The sequence below is a fragment of the Miniopterus natalensis genome, chromosome 5 (genome assembly GCF_054644295.1).
Source record: "Miniopterus natalensis isolate mMinNat1 chromosome 5, mMinNat1.hap1, whole genome shotgun sequence".
In the NCBI taxonomy this organism is placed as follows: Eukaryota; Metazoa; Chordata; class Mammalia; order Chiroptera; family Miniopteridae; genus Miniopterus; species Miniopterus natalensis.
This window is the reverse complement of record NC_142085.1, coordinates 11,673,338-11,699,507: the sequence shown is the minus strand read 5'-3', so window position 1 is coordinate 11,699,507 and position 26,170 is coordinate 11,673,338. Positions and strand designations below refer to the sequence as shown.

The following is a 26,170-nucleotide window of genomic DNA, read 5'->3' as shown; positions in this document are numbered from 1 at the left end:
CAAGCTGGTATAACCTAAGAGAAGAACTGTTGAACACTTTTTTTTTAAAAACAGTAGGGTGGAATCCTGTCTCATTCATTCAGAGTACTCTGAGAGATTAAATACTCAGATAAATTAAAGGCAATCAGTAGGTGTAATCTATTTATGCTTTCCAAAACCTTTTAATAGTTTTCTCTACTTAAAAGATTAATTCTGCCATGGCTGGTATGGCTCAGTTGGTTGAGCGTCATCCTATGCACGGAAGGGTCTCTGGTTCAATTCCAGTCAAGACACATGCCCAGGTTGCTGGATCAATCCCCAGTTGGGGTGCATATGGAAGGCAACTGATTGATGTTTCTCTCTTGCGCTACCTGCCTCTTCCTCTGTTTCTAAAAATCAGTAAAAACCTATTTTTTAAAAAAGATGGATTCCAAAATATTAGGTATTGTGGCTTTAGTCACTGAGAGCAATATATGTGTGTGTGTGTGTGTACACACACACACACACACACACATAGAGGGGAAAGGGAAAGGGAAACACAGTGGCATTTCTAATCCTCAATAATAGCTTTATAGGTGACACTAAACAGAACCTTATAGAAAGGATTTTCATTTCAAGATTAAGGGGAAATAATATGAACTACTTTTGTAGAGTGATAGGTTATCAGTTGTAAACTATGATCCAATATATACACTGGGGGTAAAGAAAACATTTGGCAGAGGGATTACAGAAACAGGCTTTCATCAGGGCACCAGGTTGGAACCTGATATTCACCATCATTAATTATTTGAGTTTAGACAAGTTACTTAACAGCTTTAAGCCTCTCTTTCAACATCTGTAATTTGATGAGACTAGTAATGCTTACTAAGAGGACTTTTTGAAGGATTTAATAAGATGCATTATATAGAGCACTTAACATGGGAACAGGGCCACAATAAGCATTAATGAATTTTTGGCTGTTATGATAATAATAACCATACTTATTTCTGTTGTTACAAATAATACATTGACTCAGCACACATTCGTTGAGAGTAGGCTCTGTATGAGACACTATGCCAGATACTGGGCATAGAAAAACCCAGAAGGGGGGATCTAAGATGGCGGCAGAGTAGGTGGAAGTTACACTCACCTCCTGCGAGGACCAAACTGGAATTACAACTAAATTATAGAACAATAACCTGAATAACCAACTGAAAACTAGCTGAACCAGAAGTCTTATAACCAGGGATTTACAGAAGCTGCATTGAAACTGGTAGGAAGGGCGGAGATACAGAAAGGGCTCGCCCCACTCCTGTGGGTGGCAGCTGAGAATCCAGAGGGATATCTCAGCTGCAAAGGTTCCCTCTGAGGAACATGAGATCTCAACCTCATCCTGGGCTCCTCAGCCCAGAGCACCAGAGCCAGGAAAAGGTGCCCATATAACGTCTGGCCGTGAAAATCGTAAGACTCTATCTGCCAGGGAAAGACAGGAATCTGCTCTTAAAAGGCCAGCACACAAAACCTGGTTCAGAGCCACTCACCCTGGGCTCCAGCGGAGGGAGGGCAGAGCAGACGAGAGTCATGTGGAGAGACTGGGGTTGTGGCTCCTGAAAGAGAGCTGAAGGGACAACTGCCAGGGTCCCTGTGCTGAGTACCTCTCCCACACAGCAGACACCATCTTTCTTGGGTAGAGCACTCTCCTCCATAAGGCATAAGCCTGGGGGAATGCAATAGCACCACCCTCCAGACTCCCTGTTGCCCTATGCTGTGGAGCTCACGCCCTGCGAGGGAGCCTGCTGCCTGAGCCAGGGTGTAGAGGTCCAGGCTGACTCAGGCCGTGTCAGTGACTGAGTTGTGTGGTTCTGAAGCAGGGGCCATTCCTCCCACTTCCCAGGAGCCTGACCAGTGCTGCCCCCAAATGGGAGATCCACTAGTCCCAGCCTCTGGGCTCCCAGTGGCCCCACCCTTCCAACTCCTGATAGCCCCACCCTGCCAAGTTCGGGCTTCCTAGGAGGTCTGGGCAGAATCCAGGACAGACTGAGTTGTGTGGCTCTGGGGCAGAAACGATACTCCCTATCTTTCTGGGAGCCTGACAGGCACCTCCCCTCACAGAATATCACTAGCCTCACCCTCCCAACTCTCTATGGCCCTACCCTGGTGAGCTTGGCCTCTCCTGAAGGTCCTGACAGCATCTGGGATAGACTGAGTTGTGTGGCTCTAGGATGGGGGCCATTTTTCCCTTGCATGCTGGACCAGTGCAGAGCCCTCCCTTCACACCGCCAAATTTTGGTCTTTTTGGGCCTGATAAAATCTGCTGGCCTCACCCTGATGACTCCCTGAGACCTTGCTCTACCACAAAAGCCTGTGGATACCCGTTGAGGGGCAGCTAAACTTGGTATACCCTGGGATGTTTGCCAGTACTGGCACTGAGTTTGAATCTTTATCAATCTGATGAACACCACTTGCCATTACCTGCAACTCACTGAGAACCTACCTCATGCAACTCAAGTACTGCCAGAGGCTCCTTCAGTGACTGAACCTAACAGGCAGTCAGCAGGCAGAGGCGCATCTCAGGGTACCTTGGGCCTTTTGCTGACCTGCCCCTGGGCTTGATGCTGGTGGAAGCCAGCCTTCGTGTGCAGCTTAGCTCTTCCAGTGCACAACCAGGCCCTCAGAGGCAGCCACAAACTGTGGATCACTTTGTAGTTCCAAACAGATTGCCCAGGGCCAATCACAGGCAGTTTCTGACACTGACCTGCACCTGTGGTTGGGATCGAGCCTCACAGTTCAGCCAGCTGAAGGTAGACCCCACATACAAATGGACCAATAGCAATCAAGACTCATTCACAACAGGAGAGTTCACATAACCCACATGAGGGACATTCCGGGAACACCCAGCTTAGGTGATCAAAGAGACTGCCCCTGTTCTAACAGGACACGTACTACATAAGGCCACTCTACAAAGACAGAGTCATAGCAGATCTACCTAATACATAGAAACAAACACAAAGAGGCAGCCAAAATGGGGGAGACAAAGAAACATGCCCTGAATGAAAAAAGAACAGGAGAAATCTCAAAAAAAGAACTAAATGAAATGGAGGCAAACAATCTCCCAGATACAGAGTTTAAAAAAATAGTTACCTGGATGCTCAAGGAACATAGTGAGAACTTCAACCACATGAAAAAGGACGTAGAAACCATAAAAAGACCAGTCAGAAATGAAGAATACAATATCTAAAAGAATACACTAGGAGGAATAAACGGTTGGATGGAGCAGAGGATCAAATCAGCAATTTGGAAGGCAAGGTAGCAGAAAACACCCAATCAGAGCTGCAAAAAGAAAAAGAATTTTTAAAAATGAGGATAGTTTAAGGGACTTTTGGGACAACATGAAGCGTAATAACAGCTGCATCATAAGGGTACCAGAAGAAGAGAGAGAGCAAGGGATCAAGAACGAATTTGAAGAAATAATAACAAGAAACTTCCATAACCTAGTGAAAGAAAAAGACACACAAGTTCACGAAGCAAGGTGAGTCTCAAACAAGTTGAGTCCAAAGAGGCCCACACCAAACATGTCATAATAAAATGGTAAAGGTTAAAGACAAAGAAGCAATCTTAAAAGCAGCAAGAGAAAAATAGTTACCTACAAGGGAGCTCCCATAAGACTGTCAGCTGGTTTCTCAACAGAAACATTTCAGGCCGGAAGGGATTGGCATGAAACATTCAAAGAACTAAAATCAAGACTACAATACATAGCAAGGCTATCATTTAAAATGGAAGGAGGAATAAAGAACTCCCCAGATAAGAAAAAGCTAAAGGAGTTCATTACCACCAAACCAGTATTACAAGACATGTTAAAGGGTCTTCTTTAAGAAGAAGAAAACAGAGGAACATAATTATATACAATAATATGGCAAAAAGTAGCTATCAGTAATCCCTTTAAATGTAAATTGCTTAAATGATCCAATCAGAAGACACAGGGTAGGCATTCCAAGAGGGCAGCAGATTGAGTGGAAGCTACACTGCCACTCACCCAGGAACAAACTGGAATTACAACTAAAATACAGAAAAACCATTTTGAATAATCAACTGAAGACTAACTGGAGAGTATGCTCATAACCAAGGACATAAAGCAGAGACTACATAGAGACTTGAAGGAAGTGTGGAGGCCCGAGGGAGCTGGCCTGGGACCCATAGGCAGCTGCTGAAGTTCTGGAGGTATATCTCAGCTATAGGGGGTTCCCACTGAGAACTCTGGGGCCTAAACCCCAGCTGGGCTCCCCAGCCCAGAGCACCAGAACTGAGAAAGGTGCCCACATAACACCTAGCTGTGAAAAGCATCAGGGGGTTCTGTTTGCCAGGGAGAGATGGCTAGAAAAGCAGGTACCCTCTTAAAGGGCCAACTCAAAAAATTTCGCACCCAACCACTCACTGTGGGCTCCAGCAGAGGGAGGGCAGAGTGTACTAGAGCTGTGTGAGGAGAATCCAGGGGTGCTGGCAGAGGAGATAGAGCTCAGAGGACAGCCATCTGGATTCCTGGGCCAAGTCATTCCCCCATACAGCAGAAGACATCTTTCTCAGGCAGACATTTACCATCCAAGCAGCTTTTGCCTGGGGGGGGAGGGGGAAGCAATTGCCCCACCCTGTTGGAAAACCTTTCACCCCACCCTGTGGAGTTTCCAGAGCCTGAGGCTCATTAAAAGACTGAATAACTATCAACATCCGGGTACTTTGAGTCTTTGCCTGATTTGCTTCTGGACCCAGGGCTAGGAAAAGCAGACGTTGGTGCGCATCTTCATTCTTTTTAAACACACCCAGCCCCACCAGAGGGAACCACAAGCTGTGGGTTGTTGATAGCTCCAAACGGTACTCAAGGCCAGTCACAAGCAGCATCTGACCTTGGCCTGCACCAGAGACCATCCAAAAGACTGGGAGTCCTAGCAGATCTACCTAATACATAGAAACAAATCCAAACAGGCAGCCAAAATGGGGAGACAAAAACCCCAAATGAAATAACAAGAGAATTCTCTAGAAGAACTAAAAGAAATGGAGATAAGCAATCTATCAGATATAGAGTTCAGAATACTGATCATAAGGATGCTCAACAGCATGAGAAAAGATATGGATGGAAACTATGAAGGAAATGAAGAATGACACAGTAGAAATAAAAAGTACATTGGAAGGAATAAACAGCAGATAATGGGGGCTGAGGATCAGATTAGTGAATTAGAAGACAGGCTAGAAAAAAATCAGAGATCCAAAAAGAAAAGACAATTAAAAAACAGGAAGACCGTTTAGGGATCTGTGGAACAACATGAAACATAACAATATTCACATCATAGGAGTGCCAGAAGATGTAGAAAATAAGCAAGGGTCAGAGAACCTGTTTGAAGAGATAATGGCAGAAAACATCCCTAACATGGTGAAGTGAAAAGTCACACGCATTCATGAGACACAGAGTCCCAAGCAAGAAGAACCCAAAGAGGCCCACATCCAGACACATTATAATTAAAATGCCAAAAGTCAAGACAAAGACAGAGTCTTAAAGGGAGCAAGAGAAAAGTAATCTGTTACCTATAAAGGAGCTCCCATAGGGCTGTCAGATGACTTCTCATCAGAAACTCTACAGGCCAGAAGGGAATGGCATGAAGTATTCAAGGTAATGAGAAGCAAGGATCTGAAACCAAGACTACTCAATCCAGCAAGGCTATCATTCAAAATAGATGGTGAAATAAAGAGCTTCCCAGACAAAAAAAAAGGATAAAGGAGTTTATCACCACCATGCCAGCATTGCAGGAAATGTTAAAAGGATGGCTGTAATAAGTAGAAACGGAGAGAATGAGAAATATAGGCATAAAGACATAAAATGGCAATAGATGAGTACCTATCAATAATAGCCTTAAATATAAATGGATTAAATGTTCCAATCAAAAGACATGGGGTAGCTAAATGGATTAGAAAACTTGGCCCAAATATGTGCTGTCTAAAGAGACCCACCTCAGAACAAAAGATATACAAAGGCTGAAAAACAGCTTCTGGAGGACTTTAAGGGAGAGATCAACAGCAATACAGTCATAGTAGGGAACTTTAACACCCCACTGACTTCATTGGATAGGTCTTCCAGGCAAAAAATCAACAAGGAAAGAGTTACTCTAAATGACACACTAGATCAGATGGATTTAATTGACATTTACAGAACATTTCACTTCAAAGCTGAAGATTAGGCATTGTCCTCAAGTGCACATGGGACATTATCAATGATATACCACATGTTAGGACACAAAACAAGTCTCCACAAGTTCAAGAAGATTGAAATAATTTCAAGCATCTTCCTTGACATTTACACCATGGAATACTATGCAGCTATAAAAAGAAAGGATTCCTTACTCTTTGAGACAGCATGGTGGGACCTGAAGAAAATTATGCTAAATGAAATAAGCCAGTCAGAGAAAGACAATTATCACATGATCTTACTGATACATGGAATCTAATGAACAAAATAAATCCATGAACAAAATAGATCCAGAGACATAGAAGCATGGAACACACTGAGGAACCTCAGAGGGAAGGCAGGGGTGGATCAGTGGGGAGAGATTGACCTGAGAACTTATATGCACCCATGGACACAGATAATAGTGTGGTGAAGGCCTGGAGGGGGGTGCAGGGTAGAGGGGATCAGTGGGGGGAAAGGGGCATTTGTAATACTTTCAACAATAAAGATAAATAATTTTAAAAAGACATAGGGTAACTGAATGGATAAGAAAACCAGACCCATACATATGCTGTCTATAAGAGATCTACCTAAGAACAAAAGATAAAAACAGACTAAAAGTAAAGGAATGGAAAAAGATATTTCATGCAAGTGGAAATGAAAAAAAAGCTAGGGTAGCAATACTTATATCAGACAAAATTGAATTTAAAACATAATATGAGACAAAGGACACTATATAATGTTAAAGGGATCAAACCATCAAGAGGCTATAACCCTTGTAAACATTTATGCACTCACCATAGGAGCACCTAAATTTATAAAGTAAATCTTTTTTTTTTTTTAAAATATATCTTTATTGATTTCAGAGAGAGGAAAGGAGAGGGAGAGAGAGATAGAAACACCAATGATGAGAATCATTGGGGATTGAGCCCTCAACCCCGGCATGTGCCCTGACTGGGAATTGAACCTTGATCTCCTGGATCCTTGGTCGATGCTCAACAGCTGAGCCACGCCCGGCCAGGCAAAGTAAATGTTAATGGACATAAGGGGAGAGACTGACAGTAATACATAGTAGAAGAATTTAACACACCATTAACATCAACTGATAGGTCTTCCAGACAGAAAATCAACAAGGAAGCAGCACCCTTAAATGACACACTAGATCAGATAGATTTAATTGGTATCTTCAGAGCATCACACCACAAAGCAGCAGAATGAACATTGTTTTCAAATGCACTGGAACATTTTCTAGGATTGACCACACATAGGACACAAAACAAGTCTCAATAAATTTAAGAAGATTGAAATCATATCCAGCAGCATTTCTGACCATAATGGTATGAAATTAGAAATCAATCACAAGGAAAAAAACATCAAAATCACACAAAGACATGGAAGCTAAATAACATGTCACTAAATAATGAATGGGTAACAGTGAGATAAAGGAAGAAATCAAAAGATACCTTGAAACAAATGCAAATGGAAGCAAAACAACCCTAGACCTATGGGCCATAGCAAAAGCAGTCCTAATAGGGAAATTCGTAGCATTACAGGCCTACCTTAAGAAAGAAAGAAAAATCTCAAATAATCTAACTTTTCACTTAAAGGAACTAGATAAAGAATAACAAGCAAAGCCCAAAGTGACTAGAAAAAAGCAAATAATAAAGATCAGAACAGAAATAAAATAGAACCCAAAAACACTGTACAAAGGATTAATGATACCAAGAGCTGGTTCTTTGAAAAGATAAACAAAATTGACAAACCTTTAACCAGACTCATCAAGAAAAAAAGAAAGAGGATCCAAATAAATAAAACCAGAAAGAGGAAAAGTAACAACTGGCACCACAGAAATACAAAGAATTGTAAGAAAACATTATGAATAACTATATGCCAACAAATTGGACATGGATGAACTGGACAATTTCCTAGAAACATACAATCTTCCAAAACTGAATCAAGAAGAATCAGAAAATCTGAATAGACAGATTATAACTAGTGAAATTGAAGCAGTGATTTAAAAAAAAAAGTCCCAACAAACAAAAGCCCTGAACTGGATGGATTTTACCAAACATTCAAAGAACTAACACCTATCCTTGTCAAACTATTCTATAAAATTCAAGAGGAGGGAAGACTCCTAAGCTCATTTTACAAAGCCAGCATTATCCTAATTCTGAAACCAAATACAGACACTACAAAGACATAAAATTATAGGCCAATACCCTTGATGAGCATAGATGCTAAAATACCCAACAAAATATTAGCAAACTGGATCCAACAAAAAGATCATACACCATGATCAAGTGGGATTTATTCTGAGGATGCAAGGTTGGTACAAAAACTGCAAATCAGAAAACATGATACACCACATAAAATAAAAGATAAAAATCATATGATCATATTAATAGATGCAGACAAAACATTCAATAAAGTCTAGCACCTACTTATGATAAAAACTCTCAGCAAAGTGGGAATAGAGGGAACATACTTCAACATAATAAAGGCAATCTATGTATGACAAACCCACAGCCAACATCATACTCAATGAGCAAAAACTAAAAGTTTTTTTCTTAAGATTGGGGCAAGACAGGGATGTCCACTTCCACCACTCTTATTCAACATACTACTGGAAGTCCAAGCCACAGCAATCAGAAAAGAAGAAATAAAAGGCATTCAAATTGGAAAGGAAGTAAAACTGTCATTATTTGCAAATGACATCAAACTGTATATAGAGAACCCGAAAAATCCCACCAAAAAAAGTACTAGAATTGATAAATGAATTCAGTAAAGTAGCAGGATACACAGTACGTATACAGAAATCAGTTGCATTTTTGTACACCAGCATTGAACTAGCAGAAGGCGAAACTAAGAAGACAATCCCATTGCATAAAAAAAAATACCTAGGAACAAAATTAACCAAGGATAGAAGACCTGTACTTGGAAAATTGTAAGACACTGAAGAAAGAAAATAAGGAAGATACAAATAAGTGGAAATGTATACCATGTTCATGGATAGGAAGAATTAACATCATTAAATGTCCATACTACCCAAAGCACTCTGTAGATTCAATGCAGTCCCTATTCAAGATACCAATGGCATCTTTCACAGAATTTGAAATCGTCCAAAAATTTGTATGGAACTGCTAAAGACCTCGAATATCCACAGTGATCTTAAGAAAGAAGAACAAATTTGGAGGAATCATGCTAACTGATAACAAACTATACTACAAGGCCCTCATAATCAAAACAGCATGATCCTGGCATAGAAACAGACATGGATCAGTGGAACAGAATAGAGAGCCCAGAAATAAACATACTTTTATGGTCAACTAATATTTGATGAAAGGGGCAAGGACATGCAATGAGGTAAAGATACCCTTTTCAATAAATGGTGTTGGGAAAACTGGACAGATATATGCAAAAGAAAGAAAGAAACTAGACCACCTTCTTATACCATACACAAGAATAAACTCAAAATGGATTAAAGACTTAAATGTTAGGCTTAAAACCATAAAAATACTAGAAGAAACATAGGCAATAAAATCTTGGACATTTCTCATAGCAATATTTTTTCTGATACATCTCCTCGGGCAAAGGAAACAAAAAATAAACAAAGGGGACTACATCAAACTAAAAAGGTTTTGCACAGCAAAGGAAACCATCTACAAAATGAAAATTGAATGAGAGAACATATTCACCAATGGTACATCTGATAACACATTAATATCCAAAATTTATAAAGAACTTATAAAATTCAACACCAAAAAACAAACAATCCAATTAAAAGATAGGCAAAGGGCCTGAATAGATACTTCTCCATAGAGGATATACAGATGGTCAATAGACTTATGAAAAGATGCTCAACATCACTAATCATCAGAGAGATGCAAATTAAAACCACAATTAGCTATCACTTCACACCTGTCATAATGGCTGCAATCAATAAATTACAAACAACAAGTGTTGGTGAGGATGTGGAGGAAAGGGAACCCTCATGCACTATTGGTGGGAATGCAGATTGGTCCAGCTACTGTGGAAAACTGTATGGAGTTCCTCCAAAAATTAAAAATGGAACTGCCTTATGACCTAGCAGTTCCACTTCTGGGAATGTATCTGAAGAAACTAGAAACACTAATTTGAAAGAATATATACACCCCTATGTTCATTGCAGTGATGTTTACAATAGCCAAGATTTGGAAGCAGCCCAAGTTCCCATCAGTAGATGAGTGGATAAAAAAGCAGTGGTTCATTTACACAATAGAATACTACTCAGTAACAAAGAAGGAAATCTTACCTTTTGTGACAGCATAAATGGTCCTGGAGGGTATTATGCTAATTGAAATAAGCCAGTCAGAGAAAGACAAGTACCATATGGTTTCACTGATATGTGGAATCTAATAAACAAAATAAACTAGCAAACAAAGTAGAGACAGGCGCATAGATAGAGAACATGCTGACAGCTGTCAGAGGGGAGGGGTGTTGGAGGCTGAGTGAAAAGGTGAAGTGATTAAAAAAACACACAACCTCACACACTAGGGCAACTGTATGGTGATTACCAGAGGGAAAGGTGATCTGGGGGCAGGTAGGTGAGGGTAAAGTGGGGATAAATGGTGATGGAAGGATACTTGACTTTGGGCGGTGAAGGCATAATACAATATACAGATGACATATTATAGAATTGTACACCTGAAACCTACATAATTTTATTAGCCAGTGTCACCCCAATAAAATCAATAAAAAATAGGAAGGAAAATAAAATTAAAAAAAAAAAAAAGGAAGGAAGGAAAGGAGGGAGGGAGGGAAGGAGGGTGGAAGGGAGGAAGGAAGACAGGAAGGCAGGAAGGCAGGAAAGAAGACCTATAAGACATAGGTCCTGCCTTCAGGGAGCTCACTCTATCTTTCCAGTTGGTGGAGGAAGGCAATGTGTGTGACCAGCTGTAAAACACTAAGAGGTCTTGTGTGGGAAGGAGTAATGAGGCTGAGATAACAGAAAGCAGCAATCTTTCTCCACTCTGGCCCTGTCAGACAGACTGCAGGACTGTAGTCTGGTCTCATACTACAATACTTAGGTTCTTTTTTATTCTATTTTTTAGATAGAGGAGTAACACACATATAGTGTACAGATCTTTTATGTGTAGCTCGGTGAATCTAACTACCACTCAGATCAAAATTAGCACATTTTCAGCATCCTAGAAGTTTCCCTTATACTCTTTCTCAGTCATTGCCACCCTCATTGGTATTCACTATTCTCATTCCTGTCACCATATATAAATTTGGTCTCTTTTGAGCTTTATGTAAATGGAATCATATAGCTTAGGCTCTTATCTGGGAAAAAAAAAAGGGGGTAAGAAGAACAGGACCAAGTAATCAATTTCTAAATAATACCAAAGTTTTACTAATGAATATATGTTTGCCTGTGTTTCCAAATCAGACATTCTTACCAAAGGTATGCAAAGAATAAGTTTGGTAATAATGAGAAGGAACCTAAAATGTGATCATTAAGGTCATCAGGACATTCCCAATTAATTGGAAAGCACAGATTCCCCACCAACAGTGGTCTCAGGAGGTTACCTTTAGTCAGCACAGCCAACTGGAGGTGGGAGTTGTAACAGTCTGGGAGGAGGGCTTGGTGACATCTTCTCCCTGGTAAACCAGTCAGAGAAGTTCTGCCACTTGGGGACAGAGGCTGCCTGGGATTCAGTGACTTGTGAAATGAAGTCCTAAAGAGACAACTTCTTGCTGAAGATTCACTCCACCTTCTCTTAGCAAACTTTTGTTGGGGATTCACTCTTTTCCCAGTCCTGGAAGTGTAGTGGGGCAGAGGAGGCAGCTGGGAGGGAGAGTAGACATGGATTCCCTCAGGCCTGCAGCCCAAGGAAACAGCCAGGTAGGACATTTCACAGCATCCTTGTTTTCCTTTGTTCAGGTTATTACTTTGGGACTGTGACGATCGGAGCTACAGCTACTACATTGAGGTTTCCACCAACCAGCAACAGTGGACCATGGTGGCCGACAGAACTAAAGTCTCCTGCAAGTAAGTGACATCCTTTGAGGAATTTGTTCCAAATTTAAATACAGTCTTTCCAATAAATTCAGAAGGTTCCAATGAAGATTCACAGAATCACCAGATTATATCTTATTTGGAACTTGAAAACAGCCTCATGATCCTTTACTTCAGTTTTGAATATTAAATACTTAGATGAGAATTTACTTTATATGACCAAACAAACTCTCCTTATTTTGTGATTTGAACTTGATTTTTGAAAATGGCATGTACCTAAGCAGGGGGGAAAAAGATATTTTCCATATGCAATTCTGTCTTGGGTCTTCCCTCCACATCCCACACTACCCCTAGAGAATTTTGCTGATGCAATACACCTCTCAGTAGTTATTCTGGGACTCTGTCCTGTTGCCCACCCTCACACCATTCTCAGGGTTAGCTTTAAATATTTATTCCATCTCTGTGTTAGCTACACTGTTACCCAAACTAAGGAAAGTTTGTACCTTAGGTTCTTTGCAGGCAAATAGGGACATTTGATGCATAGGGCTTGGGGGCTGTTTGAGCTTACCTGCTGTGGGGGAAGCCAAGAGGAAGGACTCTGCTAGTTCTGACCAGCCTAGACTTGTGCCTGGAGTGAACATGTACATGTGTATATACCCATGTATCTACTGCTCGGATCAAAATGAGCATCTAGAAGGTTCCCTCATACCCTTTCCCAGTCATTACCTAAAACGAGCTCAGTACTTTTCTGTGTAGAGCCAGATTTTCTGAGAAGCAACATAAAGCAAATAGCTGAGATTTTTTTAAAATGGAGATAATGATTCACATACTGTAAAAATTCACCCTTTTAAATCATACAATTCAGTGGTTTCTAGTATATTTACCATGCAACCATCACTACTATTTAATGTTCTAGATCATTTTCATCACCTCCAAAAGAAACCTACCCATTAGCAGCTCCCCGTTTCCCTCCAGCCCCCTGAGCCCCAGCACCCGATCATCTACTTTCTGTTTCTGTGGATTTGCATATTCTGGATAGTTCATATAAATGGAATCATATAGTAAGTGATCTTTTTCCCCAGCTTCTTTCACTTAGTATAATGTTTACAAGGTTCATTCATGTTATAGCATGTGTCAGTACTTCTTTCCTTTTAATGGCTGAATAACATTTCATTATACGGGGAGATATATATTTATATATATATATATATATATCTCACATTTTGTTTACCCATTCATCATGTGATGAACTTTTGAATTCTTTTGCGCGTTTTGCTTTTAGGCTATTATATATAGTGCTGCTTTGAACATTCCGGTACAAGTTTTTGTGTGAACATGTGTTCAGTTCTCTTGGGTATATACCTAGAACTGGAGAATTGCTGGGTTATATGGTAATTGTGTTTAAGTTTTTGAGGAACTGCCAAACTTTTCCACAGCAGCTGCACCATTTTGCATTCCCACCAGCAATGTATGAGATTTCCAATTTCTCCACATTCTTGTCAGTATTTGTTATTGTCTATCTTTTTGTTCATAGCCATCCTAGTGGGAGTAAAGTGGCATCTCAGTATGGTTTTGACTTGTATTTTCTTTTTCTTTTTTTTAAAAAAAATGTTTTTATTGATTTTAGAGAGAGGGAGAGAGGGATAGAAACATCAATAATGAGAGAGAGTCATTGATTGGCTGCCTCCCGCACGCCCCCTACTGGGGATCGAGCCCACAGCCTAGGCATGTGCCCTGACTGGAAATCCAACCTTGACCTCCTGGTTCATAGGTCAGTGTTCAACCACTGAGTCACGCCAGTCAGGCCTTGATTTGTATTTTCTTGATGGCCAATAATGTTGAACATCTTTTCATGTACTTATTTGGCCAAGATTTGGTAATAGCATTAATGATGGTTAATTGATGCAGTGTCTGGCACCCTCACCATTATTATAGTATTACCATATAGCATGTATATATTGGTTAGGGTAACTGTTGCTACTGTAACAGATAGTGGCTTCAACATTTCAGTGGCTTAACACAATAGTTTATTTCTCAGTCATGTAACAGTCGATGTGGGTGTTCCTGGTTCTTAAGTCGCTCTTTTCCACAGGTGATGGGGGAACCCAGGTATCTTCCTTCTTGTGGTTCTGTCATCACCTAGGGCCTCATCAGCATCACCTGCATCTAGCTGGAAGATGGGGAAAGAACAGAGAGAAGGTTCTGAACAGCCTGGGCCTGGGCATAGTGAACATCCACTTGCATTGCCCCAGAGAGAACTAGTCAGTTGCCCACAGTCACGCTAGTAGGGCTGGGAAATATGGTCACTTCCTGGCTGGGTAGTAACTTCTCAGGGGAGCACAAATCTTGAAGCTGTCTCTGCCATAGCATAAGAAAACTAACAATAATTTCATAACTAGTATTCCAGTACTTGCATGTTTTATCTCATTTTATCCTGAATACAAAGCACCTTGTGGGATACTGTCCTCATTTTATAAGGAGAAAATGAAAGGCTCTTTCTACTCTGCTGCCTCACCTCCTAGATTAGTAGAGAGGGCTAACCCAAGAGAGATGATGAAAACTGATAAATGGAGTGGGCAACTTGTTTCCAAGCTCCCAGAGCCCTTTTTATACAAGAGGGGAGGCCTTCAAGGCCCACAAACTGCTGCCCATTTGTCTTTCTAGAGTCATTGCTTATTGGGTGTCCAGCTCACAGGCCAGACCCTCTGCTTCCCCAAAACTTGTCATCTTTGACACATCTCACTGGTTGCCATCACCCATCTCTTCTGTCATTTTATGTGTTACAAGTTGGATTCCTCACCTGTTTCTTTTATGTCCCCCTGTTGATGGTGTTATACAGTGTTGGTTTTCTACAAGAATTGGCTCTCTAGCTGCTCTTGATTCAAAAATCCATTCACTCCTTAGACCCATTCCCAGCAGTTTGCATTAAGTTATCAACATCCTTTTTTCCTCTTTTTTATTTTTTATTTCCATTAGTTGGTGGATTTAAATAATTTATATGTTTTTAACTTCGTATGTTAGCACTTAGGTGCTACAGCAGTAAGTGTTTTACACATCACTAAATAAGTAATATATTAGAAGAACAAGGGTAGTAGCAAGAAGGCAAGTGCCTGTTAACCCTCTAGGAATCATTCGAACCAGAGGTTGTGATTTTATGTTATAGGTATAACCACAATCTACCATGTCTTCCGTTTTTGTGCTAGGTTTTAAATATAATAGAATATAAGCAGATGATAAAAGAAGAAAGCCTTTCCTTTTTAACTAGTATACTCCAGAGCAGTCCACAAAGAGGACTCTATTAGCTTCAAGAATTGTAGCCTGCTTTTTATTGAAATAACGAATGTGAGTCGTGTTATAAATGAAGTTCTATAGGATCTTTAAAGATCACAGCCCTGCTTCTTAATAGCATTCTGCCATCAAGAAATAATCAGAGGGTACTGTCCTCTGAAAAATACCCAGAGAATGAGATTCTCCAGTGTCTCCTATAAGTCCCTTGGCTCCTAGGGGCTGGTGTGTGTGTGTTTTCCTTTATTGGTATCTTAAGTTCTTTGCTTTCAGGGTAAAGGCTCATTTTCTATCATAGACAATCCTGTTTGTGAATTGAGTGCTTTTGGTTTTCCCCCAGTTTTATTGAGATATAATTAATATACAAGTTTGTGTATGTTTAGGATGTATAACAATAATTTGATATATGCATGTATTATAAAGTGATTACCACAATTAGTTTAGTTAACATCTCTATAACCTAAATAGCTAGTTATTTTCTTGTGGTAAGAACTTCAAAGATCTACTCTCTTAGCATTTTCAAATACTATTCCTTATTGTTAACTGTAGTCATCATGCTATTCATTACACCCCCCAGAACTTACTTCTCTTATAACTGGAAGTTTGTACCTTTTCAGCACCTTCCCCCATTTTCCCTTCCCTCTACCCCACTGCCTCTGGCAACCACCAATCTGTTCTGTTTCTTTCATTTCATTTTTGTTTCTTTGTTTTTTTAGATTCCACACATATAAGTGAGATCATTCAGTATCTGTCTTTTCTCTGTCTGACTTATTTTACTTAGCATAATGCCCTCAAGGTTTATCTTTGTTGTCTCAAATGTATTGGCTGATTTTATAAAATTACTTTTTACTCCCTCTTTTTTTTATATAACCTAATCCTGTACGCTTTAGCCTTATTTCAAAAAACTTCATTTTCCAATTTTTGATTTCTTCTCTCTACTGTCCTCTAAAATGTTGAACCCTAAATCTATGTCAATACAGTAAGATACAGATACCAGTCCTTTTATTATCAATGTAAAATATGCACAGGAAAAATTAATTTACACAATACAAAAATATAAGTGAAAAGTAAAATTTTACTTTCCTATCTTCTGTTCCATTCCTCAGAGTAACTACTTTTGACTATTTTTTGTTTTGTTTTGTTTTTGTAACTTTTCAGCTGTAAATAATATTTTATTTCTGTCTTTTAACTCATCAGCTTACTAATGCCTTGCTATAAAAATGAGGAATTTAGCTTATTTAACCACTCCTTGTTTTTGTTAATTTTTTTTTTTTTACTTCTGCTATTACTTACCTTTTAAAATTAAACAATATACTTAAATCTCTGGTTTTTGATCCATCAGTTGTGGACAGTATTTCTCGACTCTCTACTATGTTAATAAATAAATTACCATTCCTTCATTTCTCTCTACCTCTCCCTGTCCCACCACATTGACATTGTAAAGATTTATGACACTTTCTGTTCTGAAACTTACAGTGAATTTTTCCATGTATTAACTATGAATTAATCCTGAAAGGGAAAAATCACTAAGAACTTAATGTAAGATTATGACCTTGTAAACATCGCTCACTACAGATCTGTAGTGAGGGAAATACTCTGTCACTAAACTCCTACCTGCCTTGGAAGAATTGTACTGTTTTCAGATCAAGTAGATTTGATTTTCTTACAAGTGCTCAGAATTATTCCACAAATAATAAATAAATAGCTTCATATTAGCCAGCTCTCTGTTTTTCTGGAGTTCCTAGTTGCCTTTTTTTTTCTTTCTGTTTCAGAAGTTTCTGCTTGGTCGTTGTTTAATATTTGAACAGACTGCTTCCTAGGCCTACTCTACAGCTGTGATCCTAAAATTTCTTTTTCTTTTGTATCTGGGTTGGCTTCACTGTTTCTTGGATTTCTTTTTCTTTTGTAGAATGTGAATAAAGTGTTAACAAAACTTTTTTTCTTTGCAGAAGGTATTGACCCGGATCCCAGTTGGTTACCTTTCTGGATCTGTTCCCCTGAAAGCTTGATAGATGTGGAATGTCAGCTATGCATTTAGGCACTGTTGTTTATGATAAAAATTACCCGATTGGTAAATTGCTCCTGGTCTGGGAGGACTGTAAATATCTGCTCGAAAGCCATAGCTTCGAATTTCCTGAGTGCGCTGACTTTTTGACTAGGCATGTCCCTCATGAAAATTTTGGGATCTGTGATTATGGAGCCATTAGAGATAATAGTTTGTTTGGAACATGGGGCTTTAAGCCAGAGTGGCTCCACACCTGCCCAGTGTGAGTCTTGTACACTCTCACCTGAGCTGTCACCTGCATGCCGGCAGGAATAGCTCCTGTACAGTTGTGTAGACCTCTATGAGGTCTCCCCCTGAGGACAAATGCCTGCTGCTACCCTAGTGGCCTGTTGTGTTTCCTGTTCTCTCTCCTGGTTGACTCTGAATGACTTTTTAGGTCTCTTTTAAGAAGACCCCCTCAGGGGCATTAACAGTGAATCTGTAGGTATTTTTTCTTTCAGGAAGGGTATGTGGAAAGTGAATTTTCAGAGTTGTGGATGCTAGAAGCACAGTTTCTTTATAGAATTCAATTCCTTCATAATTTGAAAGCTTGGCTTTATTGCCATCTAGCATCTAACATTGCTGATGAGAAAGTTGATGCACTCTGATTCTTACTCATTGTAATAATTTATTTTTCCTGTAGAATCCTTTAGGATCCTCTCTTCATCCTTGGAGTTCTTAAATTTCACAACGATCTGGCCATGTATAGGTTATTTTTTGTTCACCTTGCCCAATTGGCTTCAATATGGAAACCTGCCCAGTTCCCTTCAGATTTATGAATGTTTCATCCACCTACCATTTTCTAGAAACCCACCAAAATCTCGATCTGCTAATATTCTTTCCTCCAGTTTGCAACACCTTTATGAATGTATTCCCTTTGTATTTCTTTGATGTCACCTCACTGGGTCCCAGGAAGGGAGGAAGGTGAATGCACCTGCAGTGTCTGCCACCTTGAACTGAACTCCCCAGAGCTCGACTGCGAGGGCTGTTGGTGCTCCCTGACCCTACGTCCTTTCCCTTCCCCTCCTTGCGCCTGGCTGCACTTCCCCCACGTATGCGGCTGTCTTGCCTCCTGACAGTATATGCTCCCTAGCATAGTGGCCTCATTGGTGTTCATTTTAACCATTTCTTCTCTTTGTTGTGTTCCCATTGACTAATAATTCCTTCTGCTAAAGTGTTAATGATCTCAGCCATTATCTGTCTAACACTGACCTTGGAAAACATTTCAACAGATACAAATGATTAGATATAATGAATTGGGTAATACTGAAATTTTTCTTTTTCATTTGAGAATTCTGTGGATTATTAGAATTGCCTAGTATTTCCAGTTTTTAGCTTAATTTTCGCACAAACTGTCTTCCTGCTAGACATACTATCCAGAATAAGTTCTTTTGAATCAGTTCTTGTCTCTGACCTAAATGTTTGTTAAAAATGATGTTGTAAAGGCCCTGGCTGGTGTGGTTCAGTAGGTTGCAGCATCGTGCCATGCACCAAAGGACTGCTGGTTTGATTCCTGGTCAGGACACATACCTAGGTAGCAGGTTCTATCCCTAGTGGGGGCAAGTGTGAGAGGCAACTGACCGACGTTTCTCCTTCACATAGCTCTCTCTCTTTTCACCTCCCTCTCTCTCTAAAATCAATGGAGAAAAATTAGGTGAGGATTTTTTTTAAAAGATGTAAATAGGTTTTAATAACTTAAGAAAATACATATAAGGTTTTTTTAAACAGGGTACAAAATTATAGAAGTATTATCACTAGTAGGAAATTAAATTATGGAAGAAGAAAGCCAGAAGGAAATAGGCCAAAATGTTAATAATGACTGCCTCTGTGTATTGGGATTATGGGACTTATTTTTAGTTTTCTACATTTTTGACCAACTTACATATACTTCTTTTAAAATCAGAAAGGAAACTTTATTTGAAAGAGAGTTTTTTCTTGCTGCAGCCATGAATATTTGGTAGATATTTGTCCTTCCCTCCCAGAGTAGCTATGTGTCAGAGTGGCATGGTTTATTCACAGTCAGCAATAAATTAAAGAAATTAAATAAGTGCTCTCCATAGCAATATCCTGGTAGCCTTTCAGAACCTTGAAGCCACTTACCCAGGCACAAGTTGTGCTTCCCTGAAAAGGACACCTGAGCCACATTTTCCTGTGCTTCTCCCCTTGGGCCTCTTAGAGCCAGTTCTCTGAGAGTGCTTCCTCCGCTCACCTGTCCCCAGGACTTCAGAAGTCCATTTCCACATGGCTTTCCCTCTCAAAAGGGCCTGGCCTACTGGAGACCTTGGAGCATCACCTTGGATCAGGCAGTTTCTACAGCATCCTCACTTTAGAAAATTTCTTCTCCTCACCTTCCCTGAGAAGCACTTGAATAGTCTGTGTCACCTGAAGAGGCTGCTGTGAGGTCAGCTCGTCTGCCTTCTGGTCTTCAGCATGATGATATTCATATCTGAGAGGCAGTGTGTCCCCCTCACTGACTATGCTGCCAGTTAGTCCTGGGGAAGGTCGGCGTTCTGTTCTGGGGTCGGTTTCTATAGCTGGTTCTATTTATTCACTAGGAATCTTAGAACGAGGAGTCGTGTTTCTTTTGCTGAGTGCTGCAGTGGTTGAGGGCAGTGAGATAAATTAAAGGTGGATATTTAGAGCCTCAGTAAATTCTTCTAGAGTGTAGCAAGATTGAAAACGGCACATTTAAATATAAACTATTTACCTTACCTGCAATTTCCTGCATCTTTTTTGCCATTGTTAGTGATGAAGTTGAGAAAACTTTTCTTCCACCAGCTTTGTTTCTTACCCTGAAACTTAACAAAATGAAAATCTTGGGTTGGTGCCAGGAGGTCACTGCTAATTGTGTAACTTGGGGGTTGTGTGCAGAGGGCTTGGGGTCACTGATGTGATGCAATAAAAGAAAGCGGGTTTTAAAGCAGGAAATGTCTTCACTATTGAGGCTGCTGATGAGAGGACATTCATATTTAGTGTCAAGTTCCAGTTTCCAGGGTGGGACTGAGCTCATGACTGTCACGTAGGCCCTGAACTGGAATATTGCTGCTGCTTGCAGGCCTCTGCTGTGGGAGCGGACAGCTGCTCTCGGGTCCCCTTCCCCATGAGGTCGGGGCGGGAACTTGCTTGTTCCTCCTTGAAATGTAAGCCAATTAGTGGGCACTGCTCCTGTAATTGTCACTTCTCAAATGCTTGGGGAGATTTTACTTTTCTCTTCTCACACTTAATTCCATTTTTCTACACAGCATCTGACAGTAATGAAAAAAGCCAGTCATGTTCTTTTCTATGTTTAATTTTTAAAGGGCAAACATTGGTGTTAATTTTGTCAAAAGGTTTAGAACTTGAAAGATAAAGGAACATGTACCTGTAAGAGGAATGGCAAAAAATGAAAATGAAAAGCTAACAGTTTATAGAAAGTGCGCGCGCACGCGCACACACACACACACACACACACACACACACACACGACACCAGGCAGGCCCCTATGTTAACGGTGAGATGCCAGAGCCTGCCCTGCAGAAGGCATCTGTCTGTTAGACCAGCCCTGGAGACACCTGTTCATCAGACTGTTGTTTATGGGGTAATGAGGTACCAGCAGCACATGAATATTTTGCAGTAGAAAAAGTCAGTAGGGAGTCAGTCACTCATACCTGCACATCTAGACAAAGGACTTATCTTCTGTACCACAGGAAGTTTTTATGCAGAAATTTACCCACATATTGGAATCCATGTGGAAAGTAGATTTTGATGCTAAGTATGTGACCTGAGTTGTAAATTTAGAGCTATCAGCAGGTTCTGTCAACCACCAGTGGAGAGGTTCCTCCCACCCAGAGCATTTGACAGATGAAGGAGCTGGGAGGAAATGAAGCTCTGTCAGCTTGCAGGATCAGGAGCAAGAAGCCCAGAGCTCCTTCTCTCTTCCCTGCTTAAGCCAGAAGCCATCTTATTCTGTGAGGATAACAACTTTTTCCATGCCTGTTATAAGTAAAATGAAGCATATCTTAGTAAAATTTTCTCAGTGAGCTGGGTGAGCACACTTAAAATGTGCATGGTCAGAAAGATTTTTTTTATTATGGAAATAGCTTTCATATTAATATTACATCCCAAATGACAAGAAATCAAGACCACACTAGTCCAACTGCCATCCTCTTTCTCCTCTCTGTTCCATTCTGTTAACTGCCCCCTCATATTCTCTCTGCACCCTCTTTGAGTTTGCTCAGTGTCGCCAGAGTGGCACTTTTCAAGCACAACTCTGGTATTATACCTGCTTAGAACCCTTCGCTGGCTCTTCATTGCTTTCTGGATAGAGACTCGCTTTCTTCACGTGGCCCCAGGTGCCTGCGCAGCCTGCCCTGTCCTGCCTCTCCGTACTCACCCTGCATCACTGGCCCTGCTCCACCAGCCTGGCTCCCTCTCCTGGCTCCACACACCCTGCTGCATCCCCCCACAGAGCCTTGGCACACACCCGGCTTGTCTGGAGCCCGGCACCCCCGCTCTTTGGTTAACCCCATTATCCTTTTGTTCTCAACTCAAGGGCCCGTTTCTCAGGAAAGCCTGCCCTGCCACCCATCTCAGTCCCATCGCTTTGTCATAACCAAGCCACCTTCCTTCACAGCTCACATCACAGTTTGCAATGGCTGTTCTTTAGTGTGGTTATTGTATGACTGTTGTTCCTCCCCCCGGGACTGTACGCTCTGTGAGAGCAGGATTTGATCTGTTTACCCACTCTTATCCATGACAGCCTAGTGAGGACCCAGCACTTGTACTGTCTGAACGAATGGTAAGTGCTGCCACTCTGTCTCCAGTCACCCATACATGGTTTCATTTGTCCTGCTATTATCTGGAACTGTTGTCATCACAGAGCTCATTCAGAAAGTCTGTCCACCCCAGCCCAGCTGCTGTTACGTGGAGCGAGGCAGTTTGTGCGAGAGAAGAGAAGTTGCTCGTTGCCCCTGTTAATGTAGTCCTCACAGACCAGGAGTGTCCTCCCCAAGTACTCTCTCTTAATCCACTGTTGATCTGTCATCCTGATTTCATTCACAGCCTATTCCACAGCTTCAGTCATTGTCAAAGGGCCTGTTTTCTCTGGTCTCCACATCTGTCCTTGCCCCTCAAGTTAATGACTTGGATCCCCCAGTAACTTTATCACTTGAGATTGGCTACTGGCTGGAAGTCCATTACCTTTATTTTTAACCACTCTTAGAGAGACGTGAGTTTTTCTTTATGGCGAGGCCAAGTGCTTTAAAAACTGTTTGCCAGCTGTGCCCCTTTTGCTTTTGAAATAGATTTGATTTAAATCCTAAGTTTGCCAGGTTAATATGTTTCAATTGCTTCTCTGGATTTTCAGAGTGAAAGGTTTTTTTTAAAAGAAAAAAAAAAAGAAAAGCTGGCCCTAATCTCTGGAGAGGAACTCTAAACCACGTGCCCCGAGGCATTCTGTGTGCCTGTCCAGCAGGGTAGAGTCTGTCCAACAGAACAGACCCTTCTCCAGCTTTCTGGGGCTCTGGGTCCCTCCCATGGTTTCAGGTGGCCCAGCCCCAGCACTGTCCCATGACCTCGCCTTGATTAACCCCTTCCTGAGATGGGCACTGCCAGTAGAGCAATGCAGCCTGCCCTCGATGGGCCTCTAGGAGGAGTCACAGAACCCTAACGTAGACAAGCAAACTGAGCACATAGAATAACAGTCGTCATAGAAACCCATTTTAAAAATGAATGTTCAGCATGCACATCTGCAAAAGAGGGAAGTCGAGCCTGTTGGGAAGGTCAGTGTGTTTTGATCATATTATCTTCAGAAAAAGGGAAAAAAGTGTTCCTATGAATTCAGGGGTCCAGCGTGCACACAGAATCAGTGTTTAGAGCTGAAAGGGCCCTATCCTTGACTCTCTGGTGTATTCTCGCAGCTTCAGCTGTCTCCTCCATTCATGTTTTTCATTAAACACTGGCCCCTTCTAGAATGGCTTCTCAAACTCAGCATGTCTGAGATTAAGCTCATTGCTGCCTTTCCCCATAAAGCAGCTCCTCCTCCCTGATGCCACTGCTTGTGTTGGTGTAACCCTTCCCTGGGCACCTCTTCCCCCTTTGGCTCTTCTCCTCCTCACCCTCCATGCCAGTCAGGCAGCACACCTTACCTTTTACACCCTTCTTCCTTTGTTTCTAGTCCCCTTGCCTCCATCCTCGTTCAGACCCCCACAGCTCCCTCCCAGAGCACTGCAGTAGCCTCATGGATTTCCTTGGGTCTGTGCTCCTTCTGCATCTCTTGCTCCTCTGGTGCCTGGAACCTGTTGTTGGGCTGGTTGGCTTATTCCTTACTCTCCTCTACAGGCTCACCAGTGGTCTGCTGAGAAAAGCCTTAGCTCCTTGCCTGGGTCATCTGCTGTCGCTACATGAACAGCTTTTCCCTAAAACCTTGTTTTCAATATTCTGTGCCACTGTTAGATCACATGTCCAGATTTCAAATATATAATCACCGTGTCTCTCTAACTCTCATCAAACTTTCTAACCTTTATCTCTTTAATTCTCTCCTTGTGGGTTCCAGCTTTCCTTTCAGTCTGGCCCAATTACTATCACCAAACAAGTCCATGCTTTAGATCAGCTATTATCTTTATTTCTACCTGCTGATCTTCAAGTCTCTGCTCGTCCTCTCTCCCCTTCAAAACCCAGCCACAGTGCTCGGAGCAATCTTGATCTTCTCCCAAACACAAGTAACTGCTCTGTTAGCTGACGGTCCATCTTAATTTGTTTGCATGTAACTTGATAACATTCACTTTTTCTTGGGTTTTTTTCAGAGAAGGGAGGAGTAAGCAGCTAGGCTGGGAGGACATTTGCTCTTTTAAAATCTTGCCGTCTTTCAAGGGGCACCGGAAGTGACCCCCTTGGAAGTACAGGTCCAGATTTTCCCTGAGTAGCTTCTAGCAAGTCCATCTATAATCAGACGCAAAGCCCAACCAACTCTGATTCTGTCTGATATTTGTTAAGTGACCCTGGTAAGTAGAGGCCACATTGTGAGGGAGAGGACTAAAAACAAAGGAAGATACTTCTCCTCTGAAGGAACTTACAGGTTACACACATCCGTAACATTTGGGAGCCATCTCCTAAACACACAGTGCAAAATACAAACCAGGGGCCTATAATCATAAAATATGGTAACTGAGAGTACCTTGGAAATCATAGTGTAGAACTCTCACTGTGCAGATGAGAATCTGAATACAGAAAGCACAGGTGCCTTTCCCAAGTTCTCTCCTGGTGGAGGGTCTAGATTAGAACCCACATGTCCTGGTTCTGAGCCCCGTTCTCAGAATTTTGCATGATCTATAAGACCATAGTAAAAAGACAGACATATAAGGGCTGTAAGAATGTGGACATAACCAGAATATGACACGGAGCTAGGGAAGTTCTTCTGAAAAGATGCATTTTGAGCCCAGCACCTGCTACTGGCCCACATTGTCCCAACCAAAGAAACCTGTGAAGATCAGATTTAAAAACCACATAAAGGACCAAGTCAGAAATAAACTCACCTTCCAGAAGGTATGATGAAGACCATAGATTATAAATATATTACACTTATATTTGCATATGATTTCCTACTTTGCTACCACTACTACTTGCTCCACAGAATATTAGGTTAGCTGTATCATAATTCATACTTTAAAAATAAGTTTTTAAAGTATAGTCTCTACACCAGTGGTCAAGTCCAGATTGCCTAGGGCTTCATTATCCAAGTTGTAGAGTGTATTAGCCTCTGCTTTTCTTCCCTTTTCCTTCCTATTGCCTACTTTTAAAAAATGTGATTACGCTGTTCATTAGGCCATTTATTAGAGTGTTTCCTTCTAGCAAAAGAGACTTGCATGTGTGGTTTTTCCCTGTTTTAAGCCAAGATCCATAAAGCATATTTTCCCCACAGTTGACATTTTCTTTTCACGATCCCTTGAAATGGAATGTAAGTGAATTTCACCATGGTGTTGTAAATTATGTACTGAGTATCAGTAATAAACATTTCTTACAAAGTTCTAAAGTGTAGTTTCAGACTGGTGATCATCTGGAATTGCACACATTAACCAGCTGCTTTGGAGGGACTTAGCGAGTGTTTCTGCTCATACACTTTTCACCTCTTTATTCAAATTTATACAACAATATGGAGCCCATGTAATAAGCCTTTACCTTCACTGAGCAAAAGAATGTTTGTACTCTAAGTAATGGGGCCTGGTGGTCTTCACCTGCATGGGGTGATGAGGCATCACTGTCCACCCTTCTGCCTTCAAGAGCAATGTGCATTGAACTTGTCCAAGAGCTCCTGATTTTCCTCTAGTGACACAGCCTGGGTAACAGTCCTTGCTTCCTCGCCTCCTCTCTGAGCCTTTAGGGCTAAATTTCTTAAGCGGGAGTGATGCTCAGGCAAAGGAGGGAAGCAGTGTTGGTACTGCTGCTATTAGATGAAAGTAAGTTGTGTATATTGTTCGTTTTTCCTTCCTAATTCTCTAGGGAGTTGCTGAATTCTCCCTAGAATTTGGCAGTGGATATATAGGCTTAATAGAAATTCTGACTGCTGGAGCTTTGTAATGTATAGTCTTTTCTCTAGGGTATGCTAGGGACAGTGAAGGAGGGGCTCATGGAAGCTTATTTGCCTGTTTTACATTTCTGAATCTTCTGAGTTCATTTCTCCTAATTAAAATAAAGATCA

General features: G+C 41.1%; 1 protein-coding gene across 3 annotated transcripts in view; it reads left to right on the top strand.

The window, feature by feature from the left end:
- Positions 1-26,170, top strand: part of BTBD9 (BTB domain containing 9) — a 403,351-nt gene that overhangs the window by 320,071 nt on the left and 57,110 nt on the right. For all 3 annotated transcript variants that reach the window (XM_087817373.1, XM_016223702.2, XM_087817372.1), the window contains exon 9: positions 12,093-12,200. In XM_087817373.1, the coding sequence (XP_087673499.1) occupies positions 12,093-12,200 (108 nt within the window). The remainder of the gene's footprint in view (positions 1-12,092; positions 12,201-26,170) is intronic.